Consider the following 21454-nt stretch of genomic DNA (forward strand, 5'->3'; position numbering starts at 1 on the left):
ATGCTTCTCTTGTTAGTTTTATATAACTATTCCTTATCTATGTACTTGACTGTTCCCTGTTGTGAGGACCTGTCTGCCAGTAATGAGGAACACATCCAGATGCCAAAGGGGTTGCCCCATAAGAAAAACTCCTGTGCAAGTTCCTGAAACCCTTCCACCTGTTCAAGTTTAGGATGATCCACAAACCAGCAAAGCACACCATGTTTATGATATAAAATACTGACATAGAGGATAGAGCATTAGCTTCTATTACTCAGGGTTGGGGGTTTTTGGTTTTTTTTTTTGTCAATGGGGAACCAGACCAGATTTGCTGAAGAACATTGTTGTAAACTGTATAATTCAAGGAGGAAGTTTCAAGCAAACAACATTGCCTTATGAAGTGCAGTGGTCTATGTAGTCTTCTCATAGTTAAGGAAACTTAAGTTATGAGAAATCATACATTTTATTTTTTCCATTTTGATAGTAATTTGTTTGAACTGCCAACATGAATGTTAAATATCTTTTTATAATGAAAATGAAATTTTTATGTTTCACGCTTTTAGTGGTAATATGGTATCCTTTTCTTAGGTGAAGAGTTAACAAAATCAAAATTTTCTGCTCCAACTACTGAGTAAGTTAAAATTTTAAATTCTATCAAGTGCTGTTTTGCAGGAGTTTGTTCTTATTTTTCTAAACTCAGAAACTCATTGGAAATGACAGCTGAGTCCTATCTTAAGTTGTACATCTATTGCATTATAAGCCTGTGTGTATCAATGGATATTTCCATTCATTTGTTTACCCCTTCAAATACATTTGATTTATTGTGATCAATCTCAGTTGGTATTTATAATTACATAGCTACACAATGTTTTTAAATAAGACAGACTTAGTCTTCCATGGTACAGTGTTTAAGATTGCAAAACACAAATTTACACTGATCTGCATACATTGCTTATGTGTATATATGCTGAAGTGAATGAATTTGAAGATGTAGGTCTCAAAAATTACAGTTATTTAACTGACATTATGGAGTATGTCCACACACAAATTTTCACCGAAGTTTTGGCTAAGACAGTCTCCTTATGTGTAAATCAGTTCTTTGACCTGCAAATTTTGACTACTTCTTTTCTTTTTAGATGCAAAGACTAATACAGACTAATTTGTCAGTTTTTATCATATTATTGAGGGACTTTTTACAAGAACTATGTAGTGATAGGACTAGGAGGAGTAGCTTTAAACTGAGAGTAGTATTATATTAAATATATGGAAGAAGTTCTTTACTGTGAAATCTGGTGATATGTGGAAACGGGTTGCCCAGAGAAGTTCTGGATGCCCTGTCTCTGGAAATGTTCAAGGCCAGTATGGAAGAGACTTTAAACAACCTGTTCTAGGGATGTCAGCATGGTTGGAACAGAATTTTTAAAGATCCCTTTGAAGCCAAAATGTTCTGTAATTATTATAATTATTATATTATCAAACTACTAGTGAAGTTTGTGATTTTTATGAATGCATAAATCTTTAATTTCTATTCCAATTTTAACTGTTAATATAGAAAGGGGAACAGTGACTTCCTGGCATGGGATCCACTCTTCAGCACTTCTCTTGAGTCTTCCTCTTCAGCTTCTTTGGCATCCTCATCTTCCTCAGGTAAAATATTCATGGTAGAGATGGTGTTCACTATATTTCTGGATGTTGTGGTTTTTCAGTTACTGCAAAGGGGTGTGCTTTGATGCATAAATTATAGAATTTTATAAAGCAGTATACTGTCTTACAAGTATTACATGACTGAGAAGGCAGCATATAAGGCTTTCAAACTAGAGAGCAAGAAGGAAGAGGGAGTACTAGACACTTCAAGAAAATTCTGTTTTGCTCCTGTCTTTTTTATTGCCTTCTCATACTTACTGAATAATTGCTCACCATCTAGAATGTAATCAATTTTTTTTCAGCTGGTAAGGCTGGGAGATTAAAAGGTGGTTGTTGCAGCGACTGTGAGACAAGCTGAGCTTGCACAATGAATTGGGATGGATTTCTTCTTTCCAGGAAAGTTGGCTGGGCTATGTAGTACAAAGGCATTGCAGAGCTTTGCTGTGAGGAACTTGTTTCCTGTAGGAAGGCATGATTCTGTTAGGAGTTGTGAAAGCATAATCCAAGGGGAGATGGATAAAAATGACAGGACTGAGACATGAATTAAGCTGAGATCCTGAAAGCAGGGATATTGCAAGGAAAATGATGGTGTGTGGCATATGGGAGGTGAAGGGAGAGAGCTCATGTTGCTTAGGAATTTTGGGTTGTAGGATACTCGTCTTGGTATGACAAGTTGGCAAGCTTTCCTGAAACCTGGTCTTTGCAAAAAATAGTTCCATATGTCTTTTCAGTCTGCCTACTGTGTATCTTTACTCAAACATGTTAATTTTTTCTTAATGTAGACACTTTCCTCCTCCCACACACCTGAGAAAGGAAGTGTGTTCCCTGATTCTTTTAACTAAGTACTTGTATTCCAAAAATAGTCCTCACTTCCTTGTTCATTATGGCTTTCTAGTAGTTTTCTTCTGTGCATAATCATGCCGATTGAAGAACAATAAGGAAGATTACATGTATCAGTCGGAGAATTCTGAAAAACTGGTGTTTTTCGGCTTAAGTAATGTTCTTTTAGCAGCAGTCAACATTGCTTTGTAACACTTCAGATTTTAAGAACTTAGTCTTTAACAACAAATTGATGTTTCTTAAAGGTTACAGTTTTAATAAATCTGGCTTACAGAATTCATTATAACACTCTCATCCTGACTTACATAATCAGTCAGTAGTATTGGCAAGTGAATCCACCATGTGTGTGGTGGATTCACATGTAAGAATAAATTCTAGAGAGAGATACATTACTGGAATTCTCTGAAAAAGTTTGATGCTTTCTTAAAATACTCTGTTTTGATAACTTTGGTCTTGTGTTGGACTCTGCAGAGAAAGGCAGAGGATACTGAACTTGTTGTACTGGTGGTTGTAGCTATATTCAGGTGTTTATTGCTGTGCCTGGATGAGAAGTGAAAGCAGGTCAGGAAGTCATCATACAGTTCCTCCTGACAGCAGAATTGTGGAAAAAGTAGTCTCTGGCTGATGTGTAATGGCAGAGATCCATAATATCCTCTGTACCTCTATCTGACAGGGAATCATCTAGCCTAGTCATACCCATTAGGGTTATACACAGAGCCCTGCAGTTCATTGAAATTGGTGCAATAGAGGGTCTTGTGGGCATAAATCAAGTTTAGATACATCTGTGCCTTGGCAAACTTTATCTGATAAATAATTCTTTCCAGCACTGTTGTTCTAGAAGTTAACTGATATATTTACATTTGTGAAATAATCTGTAGAATTAAATAGAAAGTAAGTGTGCCAAAGTGTAACAAATTTCTAATACATTTGGGGTTAAAAAAAATTGGATCAATGTAAGTCATGCTGTTTAAATTGAGTTCTAATGCTTGCTAACTTGCAAGTAAGTTTTTAAAGTTTTTAAAAAAATATTTATCAGATGGCATTTTCCTCAAAATCAATGTTTTATCTTCAGCTTGAAGGTTAGTAGTAAACTGGTGCTTTAAGTTTTTGAACATCTCAGTCCCAAACTTAAATTACATACATTAGTTGTGTGGAATACAGTATATGTCTCTTATGGTTTAAACATTTGTTTAACTGTTGTTTTATAACCATGTTAATCATTGAACTCTTAAACTACCTTGGTATTTGAGCAGACAGTGGTTTATGCAACACAGAAGTAATCTTGGTCATCCATGAATAATCCCACTTTATTATAAGTTTAAGCTAACTTTGTTATCTTGAACAAACAAAACAGACATTTTTAGCTAGTTCTTGATATTTAAAAAATGCTTCTATTAGTTATCCTCCTTATTTTCATCCATATGTATTTTTTAAATAGTTCTTAATATGTCCACATTGTTTTTAAATAGGATTTTTAGTAGTATTTTAAAGCTTTTGAATGATAGTTCAAATATCTGCTTGAAAGGGAAAGGTGTGTTAAAATTCCTAATGTTAGGTGGACTTGAAGAATGTATTTTTTTATGGCGAAAGGACCTTGTAGTAAGGAAAACTGTACTTTTGATCTGAACTTTCAAATATGTTTCTTTTTTTATTTTGGTTATCACTTCTGTTGCTCCTAGCTCTGCAATCTGCAAGATGATGAGAATTGACTAACCTTGCTTTTTGTGCTTCTATGGTCATCTAGAGCAACAGGCAACAGCAAATGCAGGGAATACTTGTGGGAAACTCCTTTTTTCAGCAGTCATAATATTATACGATGAGAGAGGGGAAGAAAACTGAGGTGGATGATGCCTCATCCATATTGTTACTCACAGATTGATAGACAGATTAACTATCAGACTGAATCTTGTGGCTCCATTGTCTTCATTCATTCACATGAAAGCCAAATCCGTTGGACCTTCTATGACAAATATTAGGACTAAGAGGATCAAAGGCTTTGGAATGAGCAGGATAGGTTTGATTAAATAAGGAAAGAAATTAAAAGCAGAAAGCTGTGGAGAGGAACCAAAAGTGGAGTAGGATGCAAGAAAGAAAAGACAAAGATGAGAAAAATTAAATCGCAACAGGTAGGAAGTCAAAAGAATAAGGAAAGTTGTGAGAAATAGAGCCTTAAGTGGAGACATACACAATAATTTTTTTTCATGTACTAAAAAATGGAAAGGGACATGGTTGGCAGTATGAATTAAGTACATATGATATGTGACTGGCTTTTTTCATTATTCTATTTGTGAGTTGTTACTTTAGTAGAGCAGTTATTTTTCATGCTGGCTGGTAGTCCTTGTGTAGTGGATATTGAATACTTTTTTGAATATTGAAAATTTTATCTTTTCATTGTTGGTCCTAGTTTCAATTCTTCCCTTTTCCTTCAGCTACCCTAACAGAGCACAATAGAAGCTCCTCATCATCTACCACTGATTTGCCTGGGTGTAGAATATCTCAGTCTTTGCTTGGACACCAGACAGATTCTGGGTCTACAAGCCCATCCTCACCAGGCTTTACCATTAGCACTTTGTGCAAATCTGGTGTTACAGCAGCGCCATCAGGGAGTACCAGTACTTTATCCTGTTTTTCACGGTCTCAGAGTCAGTGGATTTCCTTTGCTGATGAACTTCTTACAATTAGACACACAAGCACAGACAAGAAGGAGCCCCAAAGACTGCATTTTAAAACTGAAAATGCCTGCCTTGCCTTTTCTGCTTTGCTTGGGAATTCTTCCAACAGCTGTGCTTCTGAGGATCAAAGCGACCTTTTCAATAACTCTATATGCCATGAACAATTATTCATTGAAGAAACTGGCACTGCTACTGAAATATCTTCTGCATCATCTTCAGCACTACTGGACTATAGTTTAGTGTCTTCTTGTGCTCATACAAATAAGGGTATGCAAAGCATGCATTCTGTACTGCTCTTTGCTAATAACTGACTCCAAAAAGCAAGCTTTGGATTCATTTTTTCTTTTTTTTATTACTGCTCAACTGATGCTAAAATTAACTCATCTTCTTACTTAGAATGTACTAAACTGCTTGTTAATACCAGTTGGGACAGTGAAGTAAATATTCAGCTTGAAATCAGAAGAAAATTCAAATTATTCATTTAAAAGCATTGCTTTTTCTTAACTATGCAGTGTTGCTTTTCTAGAGATGGGAATGTATTTTTGTGGGATGTCAGACAGTAATGAGATCTCAAAGATTAAGCAACTGCGTTTGCAAAAACAATTCTTTTTACATACAAGCTTCCAAGAGTGGTTGGTATAAAATCACTTGAGAGAATTGAGAAAGCCCATGATGCTTTTTTTAGATGCAGTTTTCAGGGTATCACATGGCACTATTTTAAAAGCACTTATGATTTGTGGTAACTGTTTAAACATGGCACTTCTACAATAGGAACCTCTAATACAAACATCACTTCTATATATTCTACTCCAGTACATAACTATTTATGTTCAGTGTGATATTTCTAATATTTTCTTAACTTTGCTTTATTTCAGCAAGGCCCACCACTCCTCTTTCTGTGGGCACCATTGTACCCCCACCAAGGCCTGCTTCAAGACCAAAGCTGTCTACCGGGAAACTTAGTGGGATTAATGAAATAGTACGTATTAATTATTATTTTTTTATTTGCCATTTTGACTTGATTTCAGATACACTATTCATTTACTCTGTTACTGTGGAATTACTTTATAGCCAATGTTTAGGGAATCACATAAGCAGGTTTTCAACATTGCCAAATAGGCATGGTAATAGTTTATGATAACTATCTCATTACAACAGATAATTATTAACACAAGTACTAAGGTCCAAACCATAATTTTTGCATCAGCTGAATGTTTTTAATTGAGCAAATCGGTAATTTGATAATGAAAAACAAAATACTGTTGAAGTTATTAACAAACCTCCCTTGATTTAGGGATATCACCAAAGCTCTGGGAAATGAGTGGGGTTTTTTCAATTGTATGTTGACAGAAGTAGTCCTGTTGTGACTTCTCCTTGCACTTGGTGCTGGTTTGTGGAGAAGGGAGGTGGTAGATCACAGCAGTTGCCCGTAAGGATAGTGAGAGGTTGCACACTGTCTGCATGTACCTGCAATGTGGGTTCTCCTGCCTATAAGGAATGTGCTAAAGAATGCAAATAACCAAACAGCCTATCAGACTAGGCCATGCCTTATTTCCTCTGTAAATATTAGTATTCTGCAGGTTTCACTTGACTTCCTGACTAGGAAAAATGTTCCTGTGGTAAAATCTTCTTATTGTCTTTCAAGGTCGGAAGATATTTTCACCATATTCTTGGTACAAACAAAATTTTCATCTTGTGCTTTGACAAAACTGAGAGAATATTTTAAAACTGTTTCCCTTTTCTGTAGGATCAGAACAGAGTTCATTTTGAAATTCTTTTCTCTTTCCAATGCAGAATTGTAGTAATTGCTCTTAGCCCAAGGAATCTGTTCTTCATGTCATTTATCTGTTCTACTATAAAGTATGATCCTGAACAAAGCTACATTCATTTTATACTGTTGCTTTTGAAATTTACCATTATCTGGATACAAGTAGAAGGTTGTCAGTTGTCTTCATTGTATGTTAACTACCTTTACAATTCTCAAAGTCTCTATCAAAGCCAAGAAGTGCAATAAAATGGGGGAAAAAAGTTACTGTGACATCCTGCCCTTAGGGGAAAGGAAACACCCAAGATTCACAAATGCTAGGGGTCAAAAGGAATGACTAAAGTCAGAGGGTCCATAAAACTCACAAAGCTTTATTATTAAATTATGCACTTGACATGGAAATTGGTATGTTAGTCCCTGACCTACTATATATGTGCATGACAGTGGGTTCTGGATAAAGAGGTAGAATAAAAAAGGAAGAGAAAGGAACATATGAAATAAACAGGAAGAGAAAGGGAGAGAGATCACCAGTCCTGGTTCTAGTGTCAGTTCAGCTGATGGAGTATCCTGAATGGATCACCTAAGCTTGTTGGGAGTACCAGTTTTCTGTACCCTGGAGCTACGTTTCTTGTTTTCTATGCAATTTAGTCATCATGCACAGTTCATTCTTTCAGACCTTTCTGGAATTCAGTCAGAGGGCTTTGGGGGTCCTGGGTAGTCTTGTCCCCCCCAGTCCATACCCGTTTCTCTGCCTCTTTCCTGCACTTGTACTTATCTGCAGGAACTATAGCAAGACGTCACAGAAAAGTGCTGCCTGCTGCTGCATTGCGCCCTCTCCATCCACATCTTGTTCTTTTTCACTTTGTTTTTACCAACAATCTTTGGTTATTATCAGCAGACATCATCAGTTGGTGCCAACAGTCCTTGCTTATTAACAATGATCTGTGGTTATTACCAGCCGGCCTTGTCTATTAGTACCAGCAATCCTTGGTTATTACCAACAGTCCTTGATCAGTATCAACAGCCCTTGGTCATTATCAACAGTTTATCTGTTATTACCAACAATCCTTGGTTGGTTCCATAGTCATGCAGCTATCAGTGTTTCAGACATACACATTAGCCCCTTTTCATCTGTTATTCTACAGTTATCCTGCAAAATGATGCTTCAGGGGTTTCAGTCTCTTTCAGATAGGTTAACCCCAGTGTGATCACTAGTTAAATACCTTAACAGTTAAGTGTATCCTAAAACCATCTAGAGATTTAGAACAGAAGAGACTTTGAAGTTCTCTAGGCCAGCCTGCTCAAAAAAGTGCTGACTTCAAAATTATATCAGGTTGCTCAGGACCATACTGAGTTTTGAAAATTTCCAGAGTGGGAGATTTTACAGTCTGCCAATCTGGCAGCCTGTCTCAGGATTTTACCAAAAGGTTGCAAGAAGGACTTTTTCCCAAAGTCTGGCTGGCATTTCTTTGCTGTAGCTCTTGCATCTCTTGGAAGAGCCTGACTCTGACTTCTTTGTGTGCCCCTTTTTACCTAGTAGGAGCCTGCTAATAAATCTTCTTAGGCTTCTGTTCTCAGGGCTGAAAAAACCCTGATCCTACAGCCTGTTCCTCTCTTGGTCCTGTACTCCAGTCCCAACTATTTAAATTGCCCTCTGCTGCTCTCACTTCCAATTTATTAGTAGCTCTGCTTTAGCTCTCCAAATCTATGTTTCCACACACACAGCTCTGTAGTCTTAGTTTCTGATACTGTGTTCTGTTATTATTATTGACAGGCTGTTGCATAATCCAATATATTAGACTTGACTACTCTATCAAAAAAAACCTATAATATATGAAATAATGGTATTTACTCCAATGGAAAATGCAGGTTCTCTGTTTTACATGAAAAACTAGTGTAGATAAAACATTAAAGAAACTATGTTGAGAAACATTATAAAATTGATTGGAGCATGAAATAAGAACTTTTCTGTTTACAATATTTTGTTCATGTCTTTAAAACCACTTTGCGTTATATTCTTGTGATCTCTTCTGTTCAGCCTAGGCCATTCAGCCCTCCACTGATTGCTAACTCAAGTCCACCTCCAGCAGCTCCTTTGGCACGTGCAGAAAGCATTTCTTCTATATCTTCTTCTGCTTCCCTCAGTGCAGGAAACACACCTACAGTTGGTAAGTTTAATTAACCATTTTATCTTACTGGAGAAATAGGACAACTCAGCCACTAGGCTGCACCTGCTGCAAGAAACATTTATTGGAGTTAGTTTTTTCATATGCGAGTCCAGGGCTTCAGGCATTCTTTGCAATGTCTACTTCTAAATTACACTGAGACACAGGAAAGTAGATTAAATGAGATTAGACCATAGACCCAGTTATGGCATATTCTTTAGGGAAATATTATTCACAATTAACATTCCATGAATTCTTATTTGGTATGCTTGTATAGCCATTAAGTACAACACGTTATCATATATTTGTTCAGAAGATGTTATTTTATAGGTGCAGAAATACTTAGGGATACTGAAAAATCTGAATGAATATAAATGTTCACAGAACTGAGTTCTTTTATGTTCTAATGCTTATTTTTCTGCAAGTTATTAAAGAATATAAGCTAAGCAGTAAAAGCAAAACAAACAATTAAACAAAGATCAAGACGGAAAGGAAAGTCTTCATGTGTTGTCCCTAATTTCAGAAGGTTTTCTCTTGTTTTTAAAGGAAAAGTTCAGTTTGATATTTGATTATCATAGATCAAAAGGAGACATTGGGGTTTTTTTAGTTAGTTGGGGGTTTTTGTTAGTTTGGGAAGGGCAGGGCTTAAGACATTTTAACGTGTTTATTTAGCAGTATTGAACTATTTAACTTCTGAACACAGTTACTCCTTTAGACACAAGTTAAATCAAGTTGTCAGCTTATCATTTAGTTATCTGCAAATGTTATTGATGCCAAGGATTCCTCACTCAGGCTCAGCAGCTCTGAAAAGCATTTGTGCAGCATCTAGTGGGAGTTCTGCAGTGGAGTCATTTCCACCCTGTGCAGAAGCAAGGCTACTAAGTTCTGCCCAACCTTAGCTCTTACAGTTCAGTATCCACCAATTTCACAAATGCTGAGAAGCATTGAAGAAACACAACTAATATTTTGGTTGCCAGAGTCTATCCAGGCTCACATCCTCAGGCCTGAGCTCTGGTGTCGAGGAACCAAAAGTTGGTGGCAAGAGCATCAATATCCCCCAGCTCTGGGGAGATATGTATGTGTGTTGTTGGAAACAGTGGCAGAGTGAAATCATGAAGTGAGGCAGGAGGTAAGGAGGTGTGTGCTGACAGTGAAGCTTGATCTGGTTATTATTCTGGCCTAAGAAAAATAGATAAGGCCAGTTCCATCTGCACTGACTGTATGAATTAAATAGTCCTGGGAAAATGGGAAGGGCAGTACAAAAAGCTGAAATACTTTGGGGCATGAGAATATAGCTTGCAATACATTCTGTATTCTTTTAACTTTTGCACAATCCAGTGTTCCCCTTACCCAATTTGTTCTGAATAATGGAGAATTGACTGATTATCTTCTTCTGAGTGAACTTTAAGGCATGCATAATTTAGTGCTTCTTTTATGCTTTTGCCTAAAATTAATTTGCAAAATATTTTTAATGTTAATTTTTAGCATCTATTTTTGCTTGAAATATTTTGTTTTCTTGCAATGTTTTGTTTCATTTAACTGTAATAGACGATGATCTTTTGATTCGAAATCTTCCTGCAATTGAAAAGCTTTGTGAGACACTGCCAGGTATTGTACTCAAAGCACATTTATGTCTTAACTAATCATCCTAATATACTATATCTAATAAAATTGTATTTCTTTTGAAACAAGTCTCTCCAGATATTTCTGGTATCTGGCACATACAAGTTGCTTGATATCTCAAGTACATAACAAGTTCTGTGTTGCTAAAATGACCAAAATGTGATGTAAACACTTTTATATAATGCTATGTTCTGTCTATCCAGTTCCCTGTCCCATAAACAAGCTGAAATTTGGCCTCGGTTCTTCAGTTTGTCATTACTACTTCCTTTCAAGTAAAGTGAATATATTTTTACTTTGACAATCGTAATTCTCCTAACACATGTTAAGAGAATGTTTCTATATTTGCATATGATATGGATCTTAGAAGTCAGACATAATAAAGACTGTACTTTTCCAATAAATTTTATTTTCATGACAGCTCTTTTGCCAGTATTAAAACTGTCTGGATCTTTGTTCCTAAACTGAACTAAAACCATTTTATCAGCTTTATTTAGCTGTCCTTTTAATGACCAGTGATGGAGTCTTTTGTTCTGCAGTTTTGGTCTGCACTTTGAAAGTGTCAGTGCAACTGTTTGCATGGTTATGTTACTAGTTCTTGTGTCAGCGCAGCTCAGGAGCTAGTAGTGGTGATCAGGCTGAGACAGGTAGCAGGGCATTTAAGCCAGGTTTGCCATCAATACCAAAGGTGATAGACCTGGAGCCTTGATCTGGGCTGCAGTCTGAGATGAAGTTAGGATATCTTCATGCATCTCTGTCACCTCCCTTCTGTCTGAGACCTCACAACAGGTGTAGAAAACGCTGAAGCTGAATATTGCTGCAATGAATTGTACTCTCAGCAGCAAGGCAACAAAACTGTTGACTTTCAGAACTGCTGACTTTCAGCATCAGGACAAACAGTTATGTTTGTTTCATATGATAAAATGACAGAATCATGAAGGATGGGAAAAGACTGCCAAGATCATCAAGTACAGTCATTGAATGATTACCACCTTGTCATTTAAACAAAAGCACTAAGCACTCCAGTCATTTCTTGAACACTTCCAGGGATCATGACTCCACCACCTCCCTGGTAGCCTATGATAAGTGAATAAATTCTTGCTGTTGTCCAGCCTGGATTTCCCCTGGCACAGCTTGAGGCCATTTTGACTTCTCCAGTTGCTGATTGCCTGGGAGAAGAGACTGTCCCCTACCTTGTTACACCCTTTCTCAGGCAATTGTAGAGAGTGATAAGGCTCCCCCTTATCACTCCTTTTGTCCAGGCAAAACATACTGAGCTCATTTAGCTGTTTCTCATATGACTTACTCTCTAGATACTTGCCTTGCTCCATTCCCCTTGTCTGGATGTGCTCCAGCACCAAAATGTCTTCCTTGAATTGAGGCACCCAAAACTGGACACAGTACTCAAGGTGTGGCCTCACCAGCACTGAGTACAGGGGGACAATCCCTGCCCTGCTCCTGCTGGCCACACCATTGCTGGCACAGGCCAGGATGCCATTGGCCTTCTTGGCCACCTGGGCACTGCTGGCTCACGCTCAGCTGCTGTCACCAGCACCCCCAGGGCCTTTTCCTGTGGCAGCTTTGCAGCCACTCTGCCCCAGCCTGTGGCACTGCCTGGGGTTGCTGTGACCCAAGGGCAGGGCCCAGCACTGGGCCTTGTTGAATGAATAGTAATTTATTTATTTTTCAGTTTATTGGTTTCTAGGAGAATGCATACATTTTTGAGTCAAAAGGTGATGAACAGTGGGAGCAGAGTAGGGAAGAGAGAAGTGATCTCATTTGTGGTTCCCCAAGTAGGTCTCAGAGAAATATATATACATATCTATTTGCTTTGGTGTTCCCTGAGAAAAATCAAAAGCATTTTATTTATTCTAATAAATTTCACTTTTCAGTCAAGCAAACAGTGTTTGTCTTTTACCAATATGAATATAAAGAATATGTTTGCATTATTCTGCATAATTTTTGAAATATTGCTATAAAAATGTACGTAAGGCCATTAAGTAAAAGATTTTAAAATAATTGATATACCTGTATGCAAGGTAGTCCTTTTGCTCTACAATTGTTTGTTGTTCCTCAGTGAATTAGAAGAAAAAGACATTAAAACAGCTCAGCAACTGTAGTGACACATTCATTCAAGGTACACTTTGGTTTTAGTGAAGAATAATTCTGGAGTTCAGTAATTCAAAATTTCAAGTAATTGACAGTTCATAATTTTATCATATATTTGCCTCTTGAAATAATGGTTTCTGGATTCCTGAGACTATTGAGAATCACAGCTTTTTATTGGTAGTTTTCAGGGACAGAAAAAACTTCAGAATCTTGATCCATGTATTGTCTGAAAGAATAAAGAAAAGCAACCTTCTGAAAAAAAAGGAATAAATCAGTTGTTTTTAGCCAGAATCATACTAATTAGTTCGTTTAAGAATTTCTGATTTTCAACATTTTTTACTAGATCTTTTGGATCTAAGGAGGCCTAAGTGGTGCACAACTGTTTTTATGGCACTGAGAAGCACTCTGAACATTTTACTACCTTATGTGAGAAATTGTAATGGAGAGAGAGGTATGAGGTAGCAGAATTAGACTAACTCCTGTCTTTGGTTGTCTTTCTGTCACTACTTCATTCACTTGTCTCTTAATTTAAGGTCTAATATGAGATATTAGGTGCTCTGTGAAGAGCAAGGTCCCAACTTTCTTTTTACTTCTGAAAGAGCTCAAAAAGGACAGCCACTTAGAGTAAGTAGGTTTAATTTGCCATGGGCAATATTATACAGAAGCATTTTGTCTCTCCTTTGTGGTATGAAAGAGAAATTTTTCAATTTGCTTATGAAAAGATAAAGACTGTGCCTCCTTTGTGATAGGTAATATTATGTGATACAGACCATTTTTTCATGCTACAAAAAACATAAGATGCTATCTACTACACTACTGCACTAAGAAAAAAAGAAGAAACTTCCAGTATTGTCTTTCATATTCCATACACATGTAGAAAATTTGTGAAAAATGAAATCCCATGAAAACCTGTTTCATCAACTGTGTATGTGCATTTCAAAAAGCCTTCAAATGAGGTCTTGGTTGATATAGCTCTATATTGGAATTGTGTTGTGTTGGCACAAGCAAAAAGTGAAGACTTCTCCAACAATTTCTGCTTGGGAATTGCAATGTTTGTTGGCTGAAAATGTTAAAAGAATGTTAAACCGTTCACTTATGTGGGGTAATATTGATAAATTTGCATTTAAGTTCATTTTCACTGTAAGAGAATTCTTTGTATTTCTGTCACCATTTTATCATGCATTTTTCCATATAAAAAAGCATACAGTAGGGATCTTTTTTTAAAAGCATTCTGGTCAATTTGCTTTGGGTCTGTTGACTTCACCCCCACCAGTAGCCATTTTAATGCTGTGTTCCTCTATCTCATGTATTTCCTTCTGTCTGTTTACATAATGTCAGACCAATAGTCATACCTATGTTCTTATGCTGCTGAGCAGCATTTTGGTGCTGCTATTGTACTGTACTATGTTTATCTATTTCTACACACTTTACAAGTGATACCTCCATTGAGACTGTGATGTTGGTGTAAACTGTTGTGAAAATTATAGATGTAGTCAACCATTCTGAAATCTACTAAGCTTTTTGAAAATTAAATTTATACACTGTATGTATTCTAGGTGTTTCACGTGGTCCCAGCCCCATCAGCCTTGGAAACCAGGACACCTTGCCTGTTGCAGTAGCTCTTACTGAATCTGTTAACGCCTACTTTAAAGGAGCAGATCCCACAAAGTTAGTTAAATAGTGAATTGTGTTGAATGTATTGAGTTACAATGAGAAAAGACAATGGGTGTTTTCGTACTGGGGGAGGGGAATGAGTATGCATTAGAAGGGGAATTAAAAGGGGTTTTTTTCCCTGGGTATGAAAGGGGCTTATTGCTCTGTAATGGCCTGGGTCCTGCCAGGAGTTCATATATACCTGCTTTACACAAATGGGTTCAGTGACAGCACAGAGAATGACAAGGATTTTTATCATTGTCAGGTAGGTATTACATGTAATTTTGTGCAGCTGAAAGCACTTCCTTCCCTGTGACATCCATTGCTATGCTACTTAGGCCTTGCCTAGGCAGAGCCATATTGTCATGTTTTCAAAGCTTGAAAAATATCCAAGACTACTGTATGCTTAAGCAGTTAAATCTTTTTATTTCTTATTTCATCTTACTTCCAAGCTGAAAGTGGCATTAATAGTCACATTGACCTCATTTGAGATTGATTTTCTGTTTTAAATTTGGTTCATAAGATCATGAAATTACAGTGATTGCTTTAAAATTAGGCAGTAAATGAGTTGCAATGAAGCTGATTTTTTATTCTTTTCTAGATGTATTGTGAAGATTACTGGTGATATGACAATATCATTCCCAAGTGGGATTATTAAAGTATTCACCAGCAACCCATCTCCTGCTGTGCTCTGCTTCAGGGTGAAAAACACGAGCAAACTAGAGCAGATTCTTCCAAATGCACAACTTGTATACAGGTTTCCTATTTTTTTAACATAATTGTAAGCTACATAATTTGTGGAATCGTTGTGTATGTAATTCAGAATTCTTTGCAGTCTGGTTGATTGAATTGCATGTAGTTTAATTTTCTGAATTAATCTTGTTCAGCTTAGTTGTCTCTCTCCACTGCCACTATTAAAAATATCAATGACTACTGGAATTAAAATTTATGCTGAGTATAACAGGGGCCATAAGAAATAATTTGTAAATGTGTCCGTGTTTTCATATGCATTTAGAAAACTTAATTATGAAATAGTAGGCTTAAATGGAAAACAAGTAGTAGGAAATTCGTGTAATCTCATTTGCCATCTACTAGTGTATTTAAAGCTGAATCATTACATTAATCAGATTCTTTACATAACTGTCTCTCAGATGTGTAGCAGCATGCTTGGAAGAATTTGTAGGAAAAAAAGGTTGCTGATCAAGTAGGATAATTGTTGAAATTGCACTTGGAGATATTGATTCCTAAAAAAATAGAAAAGCTGGAATTTTTTTAGCAGAAAACCACTTAAATTGAGTAGTTTCTATTTCATTTATTGGAGAAATTACTTCAACACTAAGCTAAATGTTTTTTAATGCTGTACTTTTTAAATTACTAAAATAATAAATCAAACCATATGCACATATTCTTTTCTATTTAATTTCCTTTTGTTAGTTCATACTTAATGTAATGAATAATTAATACAAAATTAAGTTTAATCACTGTTTGACATGACAGTTTATAATTGAAATGTTAGCAGAGATGCATCTGACAAAGTGAATTATACTGAAAAAAGCATATTTTGCCAAAAAAGGTTAAAATGTCTGGTATTCTTGAATGACTGGTATAATATTTCACCCATGTAATTAGTGATCTTTCTTTGTAGTGATCAGTCACAAAGTGACTCCAGTACTAAAGACTTTTGGATGAACATGCAAGCTATAACTGTCTACCTCAAGAAATTATCAGAGCAGAATCCATCTGCATCCTATTACAACGTGGATGTTCTAAAGTATCAGGTAAACACTTTTATCCTTTTGAAGATTTTAATATATATATAGTATATATGGTATATAAATATATATATTAATATATTTATATACTATCTATATACTCAGAAATTAAAATAATTATTCTTTATCTGCTAGCTTGGAGGTGAACTGTCATCCCTCATCTCTACTTAAAATGCATAGACTCTGCCCAGGCTTAGCACATTATGTTTCTTGTCATTGCCTAAGATAGAGGGCTTGTTTCAGCTTACTAATGCTTCAGGTCAATCCTACAGGCAAGTCTTCAAACACTACTTTTTTTGATATTTGTCAGCAAAGTCAAATTCTCCTTTAAGAAGTTTGATGGGAACTTCTTGTCATCTGTACTCAGACTGTCTTTGATTTTGCAATTGCCTACACTTTGGATGCTTTCACTGAAAAATTTTAATACATGGTTTGCAGTTGTAAGAGAGTCAGTTTAGATTAGATATTAAGAAAAAAGTCTTTCCTCAGTGGGTGGTGAGTCACTGGCACAAGTTTCCCAGAGACATTTTGTTTTCCCCATCTATCCCTGACAGTATTCAAGGCCAGACTGGGTACGCCTATGAGCAGCCTTATCTGGTGAAAGTTGTCTGTGCCCATGATGAGGGTGGGTTGGAACTATATGATCTTTAAGGTCTCTTCCAACCCAAACCATTCTGTGATTCTATCTGAGAATGTATGACATTCTGATTTCCCACAATGAGAAATAGAACAGTAGTCAGAGTGGATTTACTGAGTGTGAGTCAGGCTTGACCAAGCTGACAAACAGCTGTGGTGACATGACTTCCCCTGTGGATGAGGGCAGAGCAGTAGATAGATATTGTCTGCTCAGCCTTCAGGATGCCCTTCCACACCACCTACCACAGAATCCATATAGAGAAGCTGATGAAGAACAGGCTGGATGAGCAGATGCTGAGGTGAACTGACACCCAGGGGATATATTGATTTTACAGTTTAATAACTTAATTAATGAATGATGGGACAGAGCGTATGAATCTTGGCAAGTTTGCTGATGATACCAAATGGGGATGGCCCTCGGGATAAACCAGAGGATTATTTTGCCCTCCCAAGGGGATTCAACAGGCTGCAGAAATGGGCTGAGAGGAACCTCATGAAGTTCAACAAGAGGCACACTTGGAGAAACCAAGTGGAAATTATCATGGCAGAAAAGGACCGGAGGGTTCTGTGGCTGACTGTGTTGAACATGAGCCAAAACAATTTGCTGCTCATGTGCAAAGGCAGTAGATGAGCAGATGTTCTCCTGGATGGTCTCCTGAGCTGCATTAGGCTAGGTGTTGCTAGTAAGGGAAGGGAGGGGATCCTTCCACTCAGCACTGGTAACACCACACCTGGGGTGCTCTGTTCATTTCTGGGTTCATAGCTAATGAGACTAGATAGAGTTCAGCAAAGGGCCACGAAGGTGATGGTGGACTGGAGTATCTGCTCCATGAAGAAAACCTAAGAGTGCTGGGACTCGTGAGAAAAGGGAAAATTCAGGGAAATCTCATCAATATGTATAAATACCTGAGAGAGGGCACAGAGAGGACAGAGTTAGGCTGTTTTCACTGGTGCCCAGTGTCAGAATCAGAGACAATGGATACATGCTGAATCACAGGAAATTCCCTCTGAATGGCCAGAACCGCTATTTTTCTTGTGACAGTGGCTGAGCACTGGGCACAGGTTGCCTAGAGGGGTAGTAGAGTCTCCATTCTTAGAAGTGTTCAGAAGTTGTATGGAGCTTAGGCAGCCTGCTGGAGGTGGCCCTGCGTGAGCTGGAGGGCTGGACCAGACAGCCTCCAGGAGGTCTCTGTCAACTTCAGCCATTTGGCGCATCAGTGAGATGATGTTCTGGCTGTTAATAAAATATATTCAAGACATAATCACCTCAAACAGAAAACAGAGATTTTCTAGGCCTGCCTTGAAATGTTTGAACATCTGAGACAGCTGTCTGCGCAACAAAAATACCCTGAAAATTACCCTGAAAACTACTCTGAAAAACACTGAAAATAGTCCAGCTGTTCATACCTGTAGTTTCCACATCTGCCTAGTGTGGTTTAAAATCCTAGCATACTGAACCTGCAAAAAGCATGTTCGGCACACACATTTCTTGAGAAAGGTGAGAGGAAAAAACATTTGGTTTGCTGAAATGAGTACTATGTATTCTTGTAAAAATAAGGCATTGGCATGTGAAAACCCAGACAAATAAAAATGGTTTTGGGCAGACAAAAAAAGGCCAGAGGCATCAGGACATAGGAGGTTGCTCCAACAGATGGAGAAGGTGGTTGAGATGCATCAGCACAATAGAATGAGCTCAGCTACAGAAGCAGCATTCAGCCCTCCTGCAGCAGGAAAATAATGCTTTGAAGAGGTTAGAACTATTCTGTTGGCGGCCTGTCCCACAATGACAGGTATTGTTCTCTGGTGCTGCCTGGTTGGGCAGCTGAATTGGCACAGCACACAACTGCTAAGGATGAAGTCATTTTGCTGTAAGCATGCATCTTGCCTAAGGCAGAAGACAACAAAAAGAAACCTTACAAAAAGTTATAAAAAAGCAGGAAGGAGCCTCATAGGCCAGAGGGAGTTCAAACCTTTTCTTCAAGTATTTTAATTTAAAATTAAAATAACAGGAATTCCTTTAGGCAACAGTCGTCCAAATTCTGTGATTAAAAGGTCAATTGTTATCTTGATATTTTGTCAGCACTGAGACTTACCTTAATTACCATCATCCCCTAATTCTGCCCAAAAGGTGGATATCTTAATTGTTTTCAATGGTTTATTCTTTTACAGGTATCTTCAAATGGCATACAGTCCACTCCATTGAATCTTGCAACTTACTGGAAATGTGATGCTAGCACTACTGATGTGAGAGTGGATTATAAATACAATCCAGAGTCTATGAATGTGCCTAGTATGCTGTCTAATGTCCAGGTTGTGGTACCAGTAGATGGAGGAGTAAAAAACATGCAGTCACTTCCACCTGCAAAATGGTAATATTAATTCTTTTCAGTATGTTTTCAGATGCATGTCAGTGCATTCTTTAGTGTCACAGCCTGAAAAATTTCACAGGAAGAAATAGCAAAATGTGTAGTATCAAATGTCTAGATATTTTGTAGTCTAAATCAGAGATCTCGTGCCTCCAGTTCACATAAACTGAGTGAGTACCCATCCCAACTGTGTAGTAATACAAGCCTTTATGAGTTTTCCAATGTTTGCTTTCTTTTGTCTGATAGAATAGACAATTTTAATACAGTATTTGAAGAGGTTAAAAAATATTTTCTCTCCATGTGTAACAATGTATTCTTATAAGGGGATTATATAGAAAAAGTAGCAGAAAGGCAGGTTTTTTTCCTGATAGTTCTAACATAAAAATTAACTTCTAATGGAAATAGTTTTAAAACAAATCTGAGTAACTGAGGGGCTCTCCATGAGCCGGGTAGCACTATCTTGCAATTTAAGTAAGTGTCATGCAGATTATTAGACTACCTGCCACCACCTTCTGAGCCTGCATTTACAGTAGCACTTCAAAGTGTAACATAAGTAGTAGGAAATTATGTTACAAGTTTGTGGAAACAAGCCGATGGTAGTGAGACTAGACAGAGTAGTACAGCCCTGGAGCAAACGTGAGCAGAATTCAATCACTGTGCCTGTACAGCATGTACATACTTGTCTAGCTGCAACATAAATCCTGGATTGTTTATTCCCAAAATGGTCTTTTTAATGTGAAGAGGGCAAAGAACACCAAGTTGAAGCCAGTTAGGCTTTGTTAACCTTATTTCTTATAGATCAGTTTACCTTACAGAGCAAGGCTTAAAAGAAAAATAAACACGATGCATTTATTTGGGTGGATTCTGATGTTTCTGGAGGCAATACAGTTACAGGTATTTATTGGACAATGTAGTAATAGAGTATAGTTTTAAATGGAAAAAATTCTTTACAGGATTGAATCCTTCTTGACTTGGTATTTTAAGGAAACAGTTCTTTTAACCAAATTGTAAGCTTGTTTTGAACAAGAACATGTTTAGTATCCTATCTGAACAACACTACTACACTGTGGTGAAGCTGGTCTCCCTGCCTAAGCTTCTTCCACAAACCCACTGTAACGAACCTGGAGTGAAAGCAGGAACACCCATCCGGAACACGCAGTTTTAGCTGGGAAGGCTTAGGGACAGTTGCATTAGTGAATTCATGTAGGCAACTTTCAAGACCCAGAATTTTGAGTCTGGCAAGCTGACCAAAGGTAAAAAAATTCAGTTATGTCCCAGGCAGGTATAGTATTTGTTCCATCTAGTGGATTGGGTGGTGGGGTTTTGGTCTTTTTTTAGGAAAAAAGGTCTCTATAGCTTGACTTCCTGTACCATATGTGCTACTTATGTGAGCATTTCAGTCCTGCTACATCAGTGGCAAGAGGAATTTCAAACCTAGCAGCACTTCATGCTGCTCACAGCTGTAAGTTGTTGACTTTCCTCTAATGCAACTGCTAGAAACTCCTCCAGGAGTTAAAATGCCCTGTCAGCTCTTGTTACCCTTTCTGCCCTTCACAGTGTCTGAAGTTGGCTTGAACAGAATGTTACTAATGCCAGTGAGTTTTACTAGAATGGAGATGGAATAAAATTCATGCTCTCAGGACTCTCACTTAGGAGAGAACAGTCAACATTGCTCCCCATTCTATCTTCATCATGAAGCATCAAGGCATAGCTTCCAGAATAACTTACTCTTTAAGACTGCAGAGGGGTTTGAATTTTGGAGCCATAGGTGAGGACACAGGACAGTGTTAAATGTGTAAAAAATTACTGTGTAAAATGTGTAATGGAGCATGTTCTTCTGAGCTCACTGCTCTGGAGTGATGCAGACACACCTTTCTCTTTTCCTCTTTTCCTCCTGTAGTTTTCCACAGACTTACCTTAAAATATGCAAATATTTTTATGGGCTTCCATTTAGAGATGTTTGTAATATACCAGTGTAAATCAAAGGAAATAAAGTTCTAAACCCAGTAGTTTGTAACTAGCCTACCATTCTCTTACAGGAATGCAGACCAGATGAAAGCATGTTGGAAAATATCTAGCATTTCAGAGAAGTCTGAGAATGGAGGCAAGTTGAACTCTTTTGTTTTGCTTTCTTTTACAGACAATTTTTATCAGTAAACAGGTGATTATTTTAGCCTCTACGCCCTCCTCATTCTTTTTTACACATTTTCTTATGCCATAACCTGTTTACTAG

At 37.4% G+C, this 21454-nt stretch overlaps 1 protein-coding gene across 2 annotated transcripts in view; it reads left to right on the forward strand.

Annotated features, from left to right (window-relative positions):
• FCHO2 (FCH and mu domain containing endocytic adaptor 2) overlaps positions 1-21454 on the forward strand; it is an 86225-nt gene that overhangs the window by 58040 nt on the left and 6731 nt on the right. The window contains exons 15-24 of one of the 2 annotated variants that reach the window (XM_059491750.1): positions 568-610; positions 1532-1626; positions 4893-5402; positions 6011-6114; positions 8939-9068; positions 14351-14462; positions 15049-15204; positions 16093-16225; positions 19025-19224; positions 21261-21325. In XM_059491750.1, coding sequence (XP_059347733.1) covers positions 568-610; positions 1532-1626; positions 4893-5402; positions 6011-6114; positions 8939-9068; positions 14351-14462; positions 15049-15204; positions 16093-16225; positions 19025-19224; positions 21261-21325 — 1548 coding nt within the window. The remainder of the gene's footprint in view (positions 1-567; positions 611-1531; positions 1627-4892; positions 5403-6010; positions 6115-8938; positions 9069-14350; positions 14463-15048; positions 15205-16092; positions 16226-19024; positions 19225-21260; positions 21326-21454) is intronic. The other variant, XM_059491751.1, reaches the window with a different exon arrangement.

This window comes from Ammospiza nelsoni, chromosome Z, assembly GCF_027579445.1.
Source record: "Ammospiza nelsoni isolate bAmmNel1 chromosome Z, bAmmNel1.pri, whole genome shotgun sequence".
Classification (NCBI taxonomy): Eukaryota; Metazoa; Chordata; class Aves; order Passeriformes; family Passerellidae; genus Ammospiza; species Ammospiza nelsoni.